Below are 15,983 nucleotides of genomic sequence, written 5' to 3' on the forward strand. Positions count from 1 at the left end.
TGTTAGATAAAACCTTATATAAAGCCATCAGAAGCCTTTTTTTTTTTAATAGAGAAAATAAGCTACGAAACCCACACAACAAAATCCATTTGCAAATTTTAATTAAAAATGAAAAATGCTACGTTTACAATTTTTTCACAACCTATCACTTAAAATATGTCCACAATCTTTGGATTCTAATTTGAATCCATAGCTTAAAATACTTTTTTACCCACTTATAACAATCAATAACAACATACCACTTAGAATTTATTGTAAAAATATTTTCAACATATCATTTCTTATTAAAATATGGGTTGTGTTATTTCTCAAAAAAAAAAAAAAAAATATGGGTTGTGTTAATGGGCACCGGTAAGGTACCCTTTAACACACCAATTTATATCAGAATTTTTGTCTGTCACCCAGCTTTATGTCAATATTTTATAAACTTTATAGAATTTAGGGTCAATTTTATATAATTTTACTTATTTCTTCAATTTTTTTTTTAAGTAGGACCAATATTATTTTAACCTTAACAAATACCATGACGTGCTTGTTAACATTTGCCTTCAAATATACATGCTTCCAGGGTGGACATAATATTGCCCTCTCTGAACCTTATGGTCCTGCGACAAAGGTTGTTCCTACTTCCAAGTATCTACCGAAGCTGAAAAGCATTATAGGTCTATCAGAGCCCAAAAACCATAATGGGCCCGATTCTCAAAAAGGAAAAAAAACATCATGGGCCCTAGTCCTTACCCAATTGGTATTCTAAACTTTTCCTTGGCTGGCATGGCACACACGACTATGACAATGCAATGCTTATCAAATTCGAACTATTTTTGAACTGTCTGCTAGCTCTTGTCAAGTTGTCCTGAAGAAGAAAAACAAGAAAAATGGCAGTGCCCACTGCCAACCCTTGAGTTGATGAGTTTGCGTCTACCCACAATGTAATTGTAATTCACCAGATATATACAAGCCATTTAGTCCCACTCTGTCCCATTTCCTTTGTACAAAATTGTCTGTCCCATTTCCTTAGTACAAAATTGTCATAAATATTGTGGGTTCTAGTAAATTAAATTGATAAGTCAAATAAGAAATTTTGAGTTTGATTCTGCCTACACTAAATATCAACTTATTTTGGATAAATAACAATTAGTACAGAGCAAATGTCATAAGTTAAATTTCATCATAGCAATAAAATAAAAAAAAATTTGAATGAAAACATTTTATTTTTTTGAGAAATAATTTTTAATCTATGATGTCCGTTCCTGATAATTATTCTTTATCATCATATTAAGACATTAATTATTTTTAATGTAATTGGGATCGAATCTCATATTTCTTATTAGAAGACAAAATTTTTTACCAGATGAGCACCCTAGAACTACTAAAACAATTATTAGTATATCAAAAACAAAGAAAAGCAAACAAACAAATAAGTACAATATATATTTATTATTATAGGGCCAAGGGAGGCCCATTTGACCCAGATTTAAAAAACGAACGCGAATCCTCAAACCCGGCCCGGAACGAAACAGTTCGCGCGAGTCGAAACGGCCATTCGGATCCACTCCTCTCTCCACCTACTGGTCAGAGTGTCTCGACTCTCGAAGAGGCTAAAACGGTGCGTTTCACACTGGACCAATTGCACCGGAGCAGCTAGCTAGGCTCGAACGACTGGTAGGTGATTCGTGGTTCCCTACGAAGTGCACACAGACCAAATTCCACTCTCTCTCTCTCTCTCTCTGCTACGCTTTTCTGATTCCCTAAATTTTCCAAAAAACCCTCAAATTCTCAAATGTCCTCCGATTCCAGCTCAACCTCCGGCGACGAATTCACCAATCCTAACCCTAACCCTAATTCTACCTCCAAACCACTCGAAGATCAATTCGCATCGGCCGCATTGACCGAGCCCGACAACGAACCGCCGGAGATTCAAGAATCTCCAAACGGCGTCGTGAATGGCTCGGTGAGCGAGAACAATCACGGGGAGATCGAAAGCAATGAACGAGGAGGAGCGGTTGGGAGCAATTTGGAGGCGAGGCAGAGTGTGAGGTGGAGGAGGACGAATTCGGAGGTGGAAGTGGAGGCGCCGTCGAGCCCTAGTAGCAGTGGGTACGCCGGTGAAAGGGGCAGTAGTAGTGGCAGTGGGAGTAGTGGCGGGTTCGAGATGATTGGCGGTGGGATTGGCGGCGACGATGATGAGATACAGGAAGTCAGCAATGTTGATTCCATCCAGGATTCTCAGGCCTCGTGGATGCCTGGAAAGCGTCATGTCGACGAGGTACTCGATTCGATTCAATTCAATTCTTTACTTCTTCAATTGAGAATTCCATGGCATGCTTTGGATTGATATCACAAATATTTGCAAACATTGTTGCCGGGAGTGCATTATATTTTATGTTTATACATTATTTAGTTTTGCTTAATGACTATTTGTACTTAAATACTTCATTTCTGGTGTGTGGACTTCAAGATTTGGGGAGATGACTTTGGATTTTAGGCACCAAGTATAATTTCCACAAGACATATTAGTAAGCCTTTAAATAGTACATTGGTATCAAATTTGAATTTGAATTTGAATTTGAATCATCTAAACCAAATGCGTCCCATGATTGATTTTATTAAAACTTTATTTGACTATCTTCAATCTAAGATAAAATTCTAGGATACATACGGTGGAAGAATGAGCATTCAAAGACATAATTAAACAAGAGTTGAGTATTTTTGGCATGGGAACAAGGTTTTCAGTTATGCATTTACTGAAGGGTGCTATGCATATGAACTTCCTTCTACCCTTCGTGATAGAAATCAGAGTAGACTGATTGTAGTGGTCAGTTTTCCTAGGTAAAACAGCCATGCCTCTTGCAGGCATCCGCTTGGTAGCTCAAATGGTTTAAGGCAAGGATAACATTTGTCTCATATTTTGTTTATGCTAAAAAAAAAGGTTGAAACCTAGTGCACAAAGCTCCCACCTTTTGCAAGGCCTGGGAGAGGTCATGGTAGGTAGCCTTACCCCCATTAACAGGTTTTAAGGTTGATGGAGAAAATAAAGGAGTTTTAGAAATTTATCTTCTTTTTGGCAATGACCCAATTATATTTTGTGAGTCAAATCCCCTTTAACTTGGATAGATGCAGTGCGTTCTTTGTTTTGAAACAGTTTCAAGCCTAAGAGTCGATTAAAGTGAAACCTGATTGGCTCTGGTTGACAATGTAACTAATGTCTTGAGACTGGCCTCACTGTTGGGTTCTAAGGTCGGCTGCCTTCCTATGATTAACCTGGGAATGTCTTTGGGTTCTTTCAAGGCCAGAGTGGTTTGAAATACTATTATTGGGAAGGTAGAAAGAAGGCTTGGTATAGAACAAATCATGGGAATTCGTCTAAGTGTGGTTATAAGGTTTAAGAGGATTTGTGGATTTTGGGTTGAGAACATTTTTAGAAGGGGTAGAATTCAAGAGAGAGAAGATTTTATTTATGGTTGAAAATAGAAAGGGGGAAAAACAGAAATAGTTTTTTTTTTTTTTTAATTTTTATAAATATGCAACAAGACCAGTGAACAGTTTCCGTGAATAGTACCATGAGAAAGAAAATAAAGAAGAGAAAGAGAGAGGAAAGAACACTATGGCCAACGTGCCTCAATACTTAAAACAACTCTAACTTGTTTGAGTACAATAATATACTTATATAGACCTTAACTTCCCCTAGTATAACTAGGGCTTCTACTTTGACTAGTAAACCAAACCCTAATTGAATTGAACCAAAGCCCACTCATAAATACCTATAAAGAAACTTGGATCATGCATATGGGTCAGCCTGGGCATGGGCTCACATTACTTTAGGGATAAGTTTGTCTTGGGGTGCCTTGAAGCTTGAAAGTAATAGGCTTTATTTGCCTTAACAATATGCACATCCTTAAAGAAATTAGAAAGAGGATGGCGTGGAGTCAACTGATCCTTTGCGGTGGTTCTTAGCCAAAGAATTTTACCTTTAAGCAGTATGTTGAAGTTGCATCTTTCCAGTGTTGAGAGTTGGTCGTCCAATGATGACATTGTAGGATGAGGGACAATCTACCACCAAGAAATTGAGTTGCCTTGTTATTTGCTGGGAGTATGTGCCTGCTGTAACTGTCAAGGTTACTATCCCCTTTGGACAAACCCTATCCCCACCGAAACTGATAAGGGGAGACTTGAATGGATGAAGCCTGCTTGGGTCTACTTTCAACTGTTGGATGGCAGAGAGGTAAATGATATCAGCAGAGCTTCCATTGTCCACTAGAATTCGTCTGGTGTTGAATCCCTCTATCATGAGCATGATGACCAGAGGGTCATCATGTGGTTGCTTCACCCCTCTGGCGTCTTCTTTTGAGAAAACCATAATGGAGTCTGAAGGTCAATCATTTTTGTGATTTGGTGGATTGGGTTGTGGGTTTAGTTAATGGGTTGGGTACTTGGGTTGCAATTATGATTGTGATTGTGCTAGCCTTGGGTTGTTGATTTTGGCGTTTTGGGGTTGGGCACTTGAGATGGTGGTAATGGGACTTTGTATGGTGGATGGGCTTTGCTATTGGTGGTGTGGATGGTTTGAGACTTCGACGAACTTGGCTTGGTGTGGGTTGGTGATTTTTGTTTTTGTTTTCCTTTTTTTAGGGGGGAGGGGGTGGTTATGATTGTGACACATAACCCACAACAATGTAGGACAAAATGAAAGCAAATGCAATTGAAGAATGGAAAATTTTGTTTTTTGGTTAGTCAAAATGGTCCCTATTGTTTCAAATATGTTAGTTTAGTCCCTAATTTTTAAATATTGTATCAAAATAGTCTGCCATTAAGTGGAGGATGGAAAACACTGACGTGGCTAACAAAACTTTTAAAATATTTTTTTATGCTGCCTGGCTTCTACTTGGGCTGCCATGTCTTATGTGTCAAAGTGGTCCTTAATGTTTCAAATGTGTTAGTTTAGTCCTTAACTTTTTGTTATTGTGTCAAAATAGTCCTTGTTGTTATGTGGATGATGGAAAACGTTGAATTGACTAACAGAAGTTTTAAAATATTATTTTTATGCTGCCTGGCTTCTATATGGACTGCCACGTGTGTTATTTATTTTTTATTTTTTTTAAATTCAACTAACTAAAATCAGATTTCGGTATGGGATTTATCTAATTCTCTGGTGTATCAAACATGAGCACTGAAAGATGGCTTAACGGAACATTTGTTTTCTCTTTAGCTCTTTGCTAAACTCATTTGTATGCAATGTCCACCTAATCTGGTCTTTGAAAGTGCAGTTAGTAAAAAAGCAAAACACACGCACACTTTGGGTCTCTCTTGCTCTGGGTCAGTTTATAAAGTCATAAAAGTCTTTTCCTTTGCCTAGTTTTCAAACCCAACAACACATGAAAGGAAAAGAGAAGTTGAATGTGTTCCAATAATTTATATTCTCTGCTTCACAGGCAAAAGAACGAGGTCAAAGGGGTATTTACTATGGGAATATTGTAATGATAGAGGTAGGGATAGGGAATAGGGATTGGGGAAGGATTCCAGTGCAGAACTACAATTTCAGATCCGGTGATGGTGGTTGTAGTGGTAGTAGCATTGGTGGTGGTGGTGACAATGGTGACGGTGTTGGTGGTAATAGTGGTGGTAAAGCCTGAAGAGTACTAATGATAATGGTATGAGAGTGTAGTAATGTTGGTAGAATTTGTGAATTACACCTTGCTCCCTGAATTTTGAACTTGGAATTTGGATGCTTGAAAACCCAAAATCTGGTGGAATTTTATAATTAATTTTCATGTTAAAACCCAAATAAGGGAATTTAACACTGGAATTTCCAAATTACAACTTTGAGTAAAATGCCAACTCAAAATTCCTCATCTGAACATGATATTAGCACTATAATCAAATATATTTGTTTTTAAAAACTTGAGCATATTTGTATGTTTTACTTGTACCAATGTGGCTGACAAAATTTTATTTCTCAAGGATACCTGCGGTATTTTGCACTGATTGATTAATAACTGAAGTGCAGGATGATGCTTCCCTATCGTGGAGAAAAAGGAAGAAGCACTTCTTTATTTTAAGTAACTCAGGCAAACCAATATATTCCAGGTTTGTCTCCAGCTTCTGCATATTTCAGCATTAGGAATTGTACAGTTTGCTTTATAAATTCTTTTCTGGACCCTCTGTTGTTTTATGGCCTTCTTTGAATATCTTATTAACTACCAGATATGGGGATGAACACAAGCTAGCAGGATTTTCAGCAACATTACAGGCTATAATTTCCTTTGTGGAGAACGGGTACATGGCTCTTTCTACCTTGGTTTTATTTTATGATTTTCATCTTTGATTATACTCCTAGTCTTAGCATAAAAATTTCTTTCAAGCCAAAATCTACAGGGGCTCTAATTAGTTCTTCACATTAATCGCTTTTCAGGGGGGATCGTGTCAAATTGGTCAGGGCAGGAAATCACCAGGTCTTTTATATTCTTCAAGTTTTCAATTGCTAATCAATTCTCATTTTGGGAGACATATAATTGAACTGTTTTCTTCTTCTCCTGAAAATATAACTTTCTATGAAATTCTAAAATGTAGGCTTGGTTGTTGTTTTTGTAAGAGCAAAGTGATATATGCAATTTTGAAGACATTTACTCACATGGAAACATTGTCAGATGTATATGTATGTATATATTCATAAATGAATACAAGTGTTTTGTCTCTTTTCTTAGTTCTTTAACTCGAGCATGTTATGCAAATTCCTTGTCCGAAAAAAGAGGACCATGACTGTCACTTGTGCTTGAGGAATAGAATGTCCAGATTTGAAAGTGTTAAAATGTTTGCTTTACATTTTAGGGGGTTTCAAGTCAACCCCCCCTCCTGCTCATTTTGGGCAATCAGTTAAATACATTGTTGTAAATTTTTTGGATGATCAGGTGGTTTTTCTTGTCAAAGGACCCATTTACTTAGTTTGCATTAGCTGCACAGAAGAGCCCTATGAGTCATTGAGGGGGCAACTGGAGCTAATATATGGTCAGGTAGGATTTGAGTCTTCCCCTTTCCCGCTTGCCCTTAAAAAATGTTTTCAGGATTAATGTGCTTGACTGTTTGACATGTTGTTCCCTTATGAATATTTTGGCTACTTCCTTTATTCTTTTTTCTTTTCGACTAAATATATTGTTCTATTTTCCATTTACTTTTATTATAAGATAAAATTTTCTTATTATAGTCGCAGGACTTCCTCAAATGATTGATTATGATATGAATGCAGATGCTTCTCATTTTAACGAAGTCAGTAAATAGGTGTTTCGAGAAGAACCCAAAGTTTGATATGACACCTTTGCTTGGAGGGACAGATGTTGTTTTCTCATCTTTAATCCACTCTTTCAGTTGGTTTGTTTCTCTATTCCCTTTTGTAACGTGGTTTGCCTGTATTGTAAAACATGTATATTTTACACATGTTTGCATGTATAAGAACCTATATATTTATAAATCCTCATTTCTGGAAGTGAAATTTTCTTTTGCAAATCTTTCTTTTGGTGCACCCACAACAGAGGGAAAGGGAGATGAATTCATGAGCTCCTTTCTCCGGTGAAGTTAAAGCAACATAATATTCTGTAGAATGCACAGGATCTTACAGCTAGAAGTTATTGAGAGAAACAATCTTTAGGTTCATATTTGCAGATGCTCTAGTATTGTTAGTAAATGTATATAGGGCTCCATTTTTTTTAATCAATCCATTTAAAAAACTCTGAATGGGCTGGATCTCAGGTTTAAGGTTTGAGCATCAGGCTGATTGGATGGATCCACAACATATACACACGCATGCACGCACACACAGAATAATAAAGATTCGAATCATTAATATAATTAATTTTTAGGCAAGGTACATTTTTGGTCCTCCAACTTTTATCAATGTTTCTATTTTGTCCCTATTTTCTAAATTTCACCAATCTAATCGTCAAACTATCACGCTTGTTTTTATTTTGCCCTTAAGTCCAAATTAAAGCTAGCAACGTTAGTGACTTGACCTGAATTGATGACATAGCTTCTATATCACCTGCCCTGTCAGTTAAAATGGCAATATGTTAGTCTGGTTGGCACTAAAATTTCCACATCAACACAAAATGAATAAAATTAATAGTTTCAATTGTTCATTTTTAAATTAAATAAAATTTTAATTAAGAATTACTTATTGTCCCCTCTATCCTCTTCTCCCACCTGAGCTCCCCCTCGCTCTCTCCCAATTATTGTTTGGGCACAGTGACAGTTTGCCACCAACAGTCTTCAAAGGGGCAACAACAGCTGGATGGGCTTGAGCTTTGCTGGATGAGTCCCGATCCGGGTTTTGCAGGTTTGGTGGGTCATGAATCTTGGTTTTTGAGGTGGACAAGTCAGATTTGTAGAGAGAGGATAGGATAGGTTGCTCCACCACATTTGAGGCTGTGGAATTTTCAAGTTTTGGTGGCCAATAGAGAATGAATGTGGCCAGCATTGGGTGGTGATAGCTCAAAACAAAAAGAAAAAGAAAAAGAAAACCCAAAACCCTTTTTTGTTAATTGGAATGTATTTTTAATTTAAAACAGAAAATTAGTGATATGGCATGTGAGATAGCTGCCATGTCATCAGTTTGGTCTGGCATCACTAACACTCTTAGTTTTAATTGGGATGGAAGGACAAAATAGAGACAAGTGTGATTGTTTGAGAATTAAATTGGTGAAATTTTAAAAATAAGAACGAAAGAGAAACATTTGTAAAAGTTGTACAACCAAAAATATTTATACCTACTATAGTTACATACAAATTTTTTATTCTTTTTCTGCCTTGGATACAAAGCTAGTAATCACAGTCATTCCACGGTGCTCTTTAGTTTAAATTATAATGCACACCTTAAACTGCATGCTACTTTTATGTTCTTTGTGGAAACATGTTTCTACTTCTGATGTTTCTTGATCTGTTTTGTAGTCACCGAAGTGCAATTGAAATTCCATTTTTCTTATTTTGGTTACTTTTTCCTGAGGTTTCCTTTGCTCTTTTATTATCAAAATATCACCCTAGTTTGGTGGTGCTTATTAGTTTTGCTATTCATTTCTTTGATTTCAGGAATCCAGCTACATTTCTTCATGCATACACTTGTCTTCCCCTGGCTTATGCAACGAGGCAAGCTGCAGGTGCTATATTGCAAGATGTTGCTGATTCTGGTGTTCTATTTGCAATATTAATGTGCAAACACAAGGTTGACACTTAATACAACCTCTCCCTTTTCTTCTGTCTGAATCTTTTATATCCATAGGGGCACAATCTCGAGTCATCCTCCTTCGGGGGGCTGCGTTTTTCTGTTCAGTTTATAAATATTTTACTGGGCATTTTAAAGCCTTGAAGCTTGATTACAGGTTATCAGTCTTGTTGGTGCTCAAAAAGCTTCTCTTCATCCTGATGATATGTTACTACTTGCCAACTTTGTTATGTCATCAGAATCGTTTAGGCAAGTTATTTTGACCTTTATAATTCTTACATCATCTTTTGATGATCACCCTGGCATGGAAAATTTGACTCTGTACTAGGAATTACATTTTACTGCCTCTTACTTATATTTGTGCTTTCCTTTGGGTCACCATGCTTGGGGTTGAGATTTTTGAGAATGAATTTAAAAGCAGAAGTCAGTTTAAATGAGTTAGCATGAGTGTTCAAATTAAGCTTTTCCTCTTTCTATTACATCTTGAGCTAGGATGCATGGATACTCCATTTTTGCTCATGTACCCGTACCCAATCATACTGTTATCACACCAGATACCTCTAAAGATACGCACCCAGCTAGTTTTTTTTTTTTTCCAAGTGCCAATACGTCCTGGATATGTCTATGATACAGCTTGGATACCATTGTAACCCAACCCCCGATAGTGAGAGATAGCATAAACTTGTAAGAATTTTTATTTATATTTTATATATATTGGTTTCAATTTTAAAAAATTATTTAGTTATCTTTTATTTACTCTTTTTGGATCTTGGTTTGTATTCTAAATATCATTTAATGGCCATGGATTCACTTTATTATCCATTATTGTTCTTAATCTGATAGATGCTTCTTTTTTTTCTTTTTTCTTTTTTTATATAAGATAGAATTTCTACTCTAGCTTAATCTAAGTGTATATGTGTGTGAAGCTCCCTCCTGGAGACTTGAACTCCGGCCCTTGCCCCTCACACCCCACAAGCACTTATACTTGTGGAGTGACCACTGCACCAAGGGTGCGCGGTGGTGATAGATGCTTAACAATATATAAAAAATATATATTTAATAAGTAATTAATACATGTATCCCCAATGTATCGTACCCTAGGTTTTTCAAGAAATGTTGTATCCTCATACCCATACCCATATCTGTGCGTAGTGACGGAACTATAGTTGGACTGCCCCCCCCCCCCCCCCAAAATTTTTTCAATTTTTTTAATATATATATATATATATATATTATGTATGTATGTATGTATTAATTTTAGCAATTTGTTTCAATAAATTTGCATTTGCCCTCTCAACAATACTATTGATCTTTTTAAAGTGCTATAAAAAATTTTATTGATCTAAAATCTAAAATAAATTTAACAAGCTCAACAACAAAATTTACCCAATAACAAACTTATGCCCAAACAACACCCCAAAACAAACTACGCTAGACACAGACAAAAAATAAAATAAAATAAAAAATTCCTAAGCCAATTTTAACTAGTCTAAGTAAACGTCCACGCACATTTGACAACACACAAGATACCCAAAAAAAAGTTTTTTAAAAAAAACTTTCTAAATTGAGAAGTGTTACGTCCACAACATTTTCATAATATTTTCACAACAAATCACATGTTGTAAGTTGTTATTGGTTATAATTTGAATCCACAACTTAAATTACTTTTTTTCCCACTTATAACAACCAATAATAACCTATCACTTATGAGTTATTGTGAAAATGTAGTGAAAATATTATAGACATAGCATTTCTTTTCTAAATGAATGCTTACTTGGAGTTTCAAGAAAAAAAAAATTGTTTATACTTTTGCCCCCTTTTAACTCTAAGTCTTAGCTCCGTCCCTGTCCATGCATCTTAGATCTTGAGAGTTGAGATACTGTTGATCAAATTAGTCTCATTTTAGGACATTTTTCCATAGAAAGTTGAAGCCTGTGGTGCAGGCTCTTTTAGATTGTTCAACTGGAATCCACTCAGTGGCCTTTTTACTAATTAATGTTTCGGTAAATGAAGTTAGCATCCCTGTCTTGTCTTTTTTTATGCTTTTTGCCAAAATAGCTATATGAAAAAGATAATTAAATTCAATAGAACTCTTTGTATTACCAGCAGTTAACATTTCAGGAATGTTTTCACCTAAAAAAAAAAAACATTTCAGGAATGTTTTCTGTCTCTAAATTCGCATTTCTTGTTTGTCCTGACCTCTTAATGTCTATGCTTTGGGACTTGTTTTCACTTATCAAATATATTCTTCCAAATTTTTGTCTAATGAAACATGCCTAGTTTTGTTTTTTTTTTTTTTTTTTGATAGGTAATCAGAGAACATGCCTAGTTTTGTTTTACTTAGTTATTAACATTTTCTTCTTCTTGATAGGTACATCCGAATAGCATACAACCAAGAATAACTACATCATTTTTCTCTAATTTTCTATGAGACATCATCTTCAACAAAATTCTGTTGATACTTGAGCCTAATGCTTAATTCTTAATAAAGTTTAAAAAAATTAATAAAACATAGTATATACACAAGGTGAAAGTTATATTTATTTCTTTATTACGTTTGAGTGGACTTAAATCTTAGTGGGTGCTTTTATGTGTGAACTTTTTTTGTTTTGTTTTGCAAGACTGTAATCTTATTTGTCCTTTTTGGCTCTATGCAGGACTTCCGAATCATTTTCACCAATCTGCCTGCCAAGATATAATCCCATGGCATTTTTGTATGCTTATGTCCATTATCTTGATGTGAGTGTGACTTGTTTTTTTTTTTTCTTTTCTTGCTTGACATGTGAGTGAGACTTAGATTCATGATTCATGTGCAAGTTTAACACCAATGAGTTATAGCTAAACTGGCGCTTCCTTTCTTATAAAAATGGGATGAAGGATGAGGTCATGGGTTCAAGGCCCACTATGTGCTTGTGTAACCAATAAAAAAGAATTCAAATGCATGGTATATAGCAGATTCTGGCTAGTGGTTGTAGGCAAAGAGGCCAGCCTTAATTTATTTTTTGCAAATTGTGCAATCACTGGGCACTGTGGACATTCTCCTGGTATACCTAGATCAATGACACAAGAAATGACTTGAACACTTTTTACTCATGGCAGGTTGACACATACTTGATGTTGCTTACTACTAGTTCAGATGCCTTTTATCATCTTAAGGATTGCAGGTAAACTATGATTTTAAATTTGATTGATAATATTAGTAGGGGTGCATCATGTTGCATCCTCTTTGATCTCTCCATCTTTATGAAATGTTGATCTAAGATATCAATAGCACTCTCTTTGGTATGTCTTGACCATTATGTTTTATGACCACTTCCCTTTGTTTCTACTTTTACTAAACTGCTAAACTTACACACAATGTACTTTGTTTTAGTCACATTTAGGGCAAAATACTAGATACCATTTTTTTTTTCTTAATATGACTGATGTGACCATTTATATTATTATTACTATTATTATTATTATCTAATCAGATGAATGTAACTTAATATTGCTGTCTTTATGCTCCACAGAAATAAATTTGAGCTAACTGTGTAGTGTATAATATATTAGTTTCCCCTCCACTTTGTTTTGAGAAATTTGGCTGCAATTTCGTAGGATTCGTATTGAAATGGTCCTTTTGAAGTCAAATGTTCTTAGTGAAGTTCAGAGATCCATGCTAGATGGAGGAATGCATGTTGAGGATTTGCCTACTGATCCATTACCTCGTTCTGGAACTTTATCTCCACATCTGGGCCAACCCAGAGATTCTCCTGAGAGTTTCAGAGAACCATTTGTTGGCATTGGTGGTCCTGCTGGACTTTGGCATTTCATGTATCGTAGTATATTTCTGGATCAATATGTATCTTCTGAGTTCTCACCACCAATTAATAGCCCACGTAAACAGAAAAGGTAAAACTCGCACTGTTGCAGCAACTATGCTAGACAAGCCTTTAATGCGCTCTTCTATGGGGTACAGCTATTTTAAACTTTATTGTTGCATAAGAAAACTTGGTTCTTGTTTTGCAGATTATATAGGGCTTACCAGAACCTTTATGCTTCCATGCATGATAAAGGAATTGGGCCTCACAAAACTCAGTTTAGAAGAGATGAAAATTATGGTATTTAATCTTTCAGTTCATACTATAGCCAAAAGATGTAACATATATTAATAGATTTGCATGAAGAAATATGGTTAACACCTCTTTTCTGTTTTGGTGCCTGTCCTTTGTTCCATCCAATTTCATTTCATAATTGCAATGTGCCTGCTTCTTGTTTGAACCTCTTTCTCACAATTATAATGTGTTATCTTGACATGTTTATTTTTCTGTAGCATAATTTTAGATATTCATTATCATGTTTACTTGCTCCATTTAAAGGCTTTCCTGATGAAATTACACAATCATTCTATTGTGTCAGTTCTACTCTGTTGGGTCACCCAGGATTTTGAACTATATGCAGCATTTGATCCACTTGCAGACAAGGTATTATTTATGCTCATGTCTCCGAGATTATTTTTGTCTGTTTTCTTAGAACAAATAATGCGAATACTTGTTGACCCTTTTTTTTTTCATACAAATACAGTTCTTCTCTATGAAGAGCTATGAAGCACGGGTGCGGCGTTTGGGCCGCCGCACCTGCGTCGGACGCGGCCGGACGCGGCGACGCGCAGGCGACGCCGCTGCCTGCGCGTCCGTGCCGCGTCCGGCAATAAAAAAACATTTTTTTCGGCGCGATTCGCGCCGATTCGCGCCGACGCGCGCGAAATCGCGCCGATTCGGCCCGAATCGGTCGGTATCGGTGAAATCGGTCCGGCCGAAATCGGCCGATACCAGCCGATACCGTCGAAATCGGCCGATATCGGCCGAAATATGCCGAAATCGGCCGATACCGGCCGAAATTCAAAAAAAAAAAAAACAACAACAACAACAGGTGCGTATGGCTGGAAAAAAAAAAAAAAAAAAAAAAAGGTGCAAACGCACCGTTTCGAAAAAAACCAAGACCCAACCCTCTCCCTCTTCATTTTTCTTGAGCCTCTCTCCCACTCTCTACCTTCACTCTTCAGCTAGGCTCTCTCCTATTCTCTGTATTCTAGTTATTATTTACCATTGCTCTTAAATTTGGTATATATTTATATAATGTAAAAAAAGTATGTTTAGCAATATAAATAAAAATATTTTTAATAATTTTTTAATCGCCGCACCCGCACCCTACTTTTTCCAAAATTGCCGAGTCCCGCACCCGCTCCCGCACCCGCACCCGCACCCGAATCCCGAAACGCACCCGTGCTTCATAGATGAAGAGCTTAAATATAGGACTCTCTGTGGTTGGTTAACTGTCAAGGTAGAGAAGAGAAATCAGGATGAAGTAATATGTCAGATAAATTTTACCACACATAACTAGCTTTACTCTTGCCCTTAATAAGTGTCCTTCACCTTATGAATTTAATGTTGTAACCTTCAATGCTCTGGATAATATATCTTTTACCTGTGCCAAAGGATTTTGAAATATTTAATTTTTTTTTTTTTCCTTCTGGTCAGATAGATATATTGGCCTTCTTGGTCTCTGATACAGTGTAGATCAACTGTTGATTTTTATCATGCCTTTAACTAGTTTCATATGAATCTATGTTGCCCAATGCAATAACCTTGTGTTTAGTGTCATCATCCAAGATAGGTACACTGAGCGGGTGACATCTGCCTGCTGTTGAAAATATAGTCAAGCCACCTATTATTGCTTATTTACATGTATACTTCCAATTTATTGTTGGATGCATCCTGAGTCTTAATTTATTTGAAATTTGTAGGCAGTGGCGATAAAGACTTGCAACCGAGTTTGCCAATGGGTGAAAGATGTGGAAAATGAAATATTTTTGCTTGGAGCAAGCCCCTTTTCGTGGTGATACACCAATTATTCTGTAATCAGCTTGTACTATAGTTTTGTTCTTTTTTTAAATTTATTTTTAAATGAAATCCCACCATAATTTTTTCCATCACTCTTTCATTACCATGATGCTGACATGTTGATCATAATCCTACCAATTTCTTGAGTCACCTCATCATCAATTTGTAAGAGCAGTCCTGTGTCATCTACTAATAAAAGGAAATATACGCACCAATATTTATAATACTTGGTGCAATAGACAATGTCAGGTTGGACTTCCGAGTACTTGATATGAAAGTTGGGTTAGGTTATTAACATCTGTTTGTGTTATACATGCAAATATGCAATGCTGCTCTCAGAAATGAAGTCCTCAATGGTGCTCACAACAAGGTGAGAGTATCAAGGGCATTCACTATGCTGTTATTACAAAATATTTCTTCTTGTGTTTGTGGTTGACTGAGCTTACATTTTTTAATTTTGTTCTGTGTGGGAGACTTCCGGGGCAAGTAGATAATAAATATGAGTGTATTTTGGAAGAGGATGCATAAAACTGGTTTGGTGTTTACATAATCAACTAGTCTAGACATAACAAATTTCATAATATTTTTCACAACCGTTAAGGTGGCAAGTTGTGATAAGTACAACAACACTTACACTGTGATCATCATTAACATCACTTTTATTATATACCAATAATTGTGAAAAATAAGGTGAAATTTGTTGTGTTATTAGACTTATTGATAGACATTCACTTGTTGCCTCGCAGAAGTAGGTACTATATAGTAGTATATACAATTATACATGTATAAGCATTGGCATTGGTAGTGTAAAACTTCCCAAATTTCTATTTTACATTTGAACATCCCCAAATTGCACTTTACGATTGTAAAACAACATATTTTATTTTATTGTCTCT

At 36.1% G+C, this 15,983-nt stretch overlaps 1 protein-coding gene across 1 annotated transcript; it reads left to right on the plus strand.

Annotated features, from left to right (window-relative positions):
* The first annotated feature begins 1,581 nt into the window (after window positions 1–1,581).
* LOC142606987 (vacuolar fusion protein MON1 homolog) lies at window positions 1,582–15,384 on the plus strand. Its single transcript, XM_075778376.1, has 14 exons — window positions 1,582–2,266; window positions 6,005–6,084; window positions 6,202–6,273; window positions 6,410–6,449; window positions 6,906–7,007; window positions 7,241–7,362; window positions 9,073–9,205; window positions 9,363–9,454; window positions 11,863–11,944; window positions 12,305–12,369; window positions 12,803–13,096; window positions 13,214–13,305; window positions 13,604–13,668; window positions 14,991–15,384. The coding sequence occupies exons 1-14, from the start codon at window positions 1,781–1,783 to the stop codon at window positions 15,084–15,086; spliced, it is 1,821 nt and encodes a 606-aa protein (XP_075634491.1). The 5' UTR covers window positions 1,582–1,780; the 3' UTR covers window positions 15,087–15,384.
* The last annotated feature ends 599 nt before the right edge of the window (window positions 15,385–15,983 follow it).

This window comes from Castanea sativa, chromosome 8, assembly GCF_040712315.1.
Source record: "Castanea sativa cultivar Marrone di Chiusa Pesio chromosome 8, ASM4071231v1".
Classification (NCBI taxonomy): Eukaryota; Viridiplantae; Streptophyta; class Magnoliopsida; order Fagales; family Fagaceae; genus Castanea; species Castanea sativa.

What these genes read in the sequence shown, in the direction of transcription:
- LOC142606987 (XM_075778376.1), top strand. Translation starts at nt 1,781, where the DNA reads ATGTCCTCCGATTCCAGCTCAACCTCCGGCGACGAATTCACCAATCCT. An exon ending in GAAAGCGTCATGTCGACGAG is followed by an intron (nt 2,267 to 6,004) that starts GTACTCGATTCG and finishes ACTGAAGTGCAG; the next exon opens with GATGATGCTTCCCTATCGTG. An exon ending in CTTATGTCCATTATCTTGAT is followed by an intron (nt 11,945 to 12,304) that starts GTGAGTGTGACT and finishes TACTCATGGCAG; the next exon opens with GTTGACACATACTTGATGTT.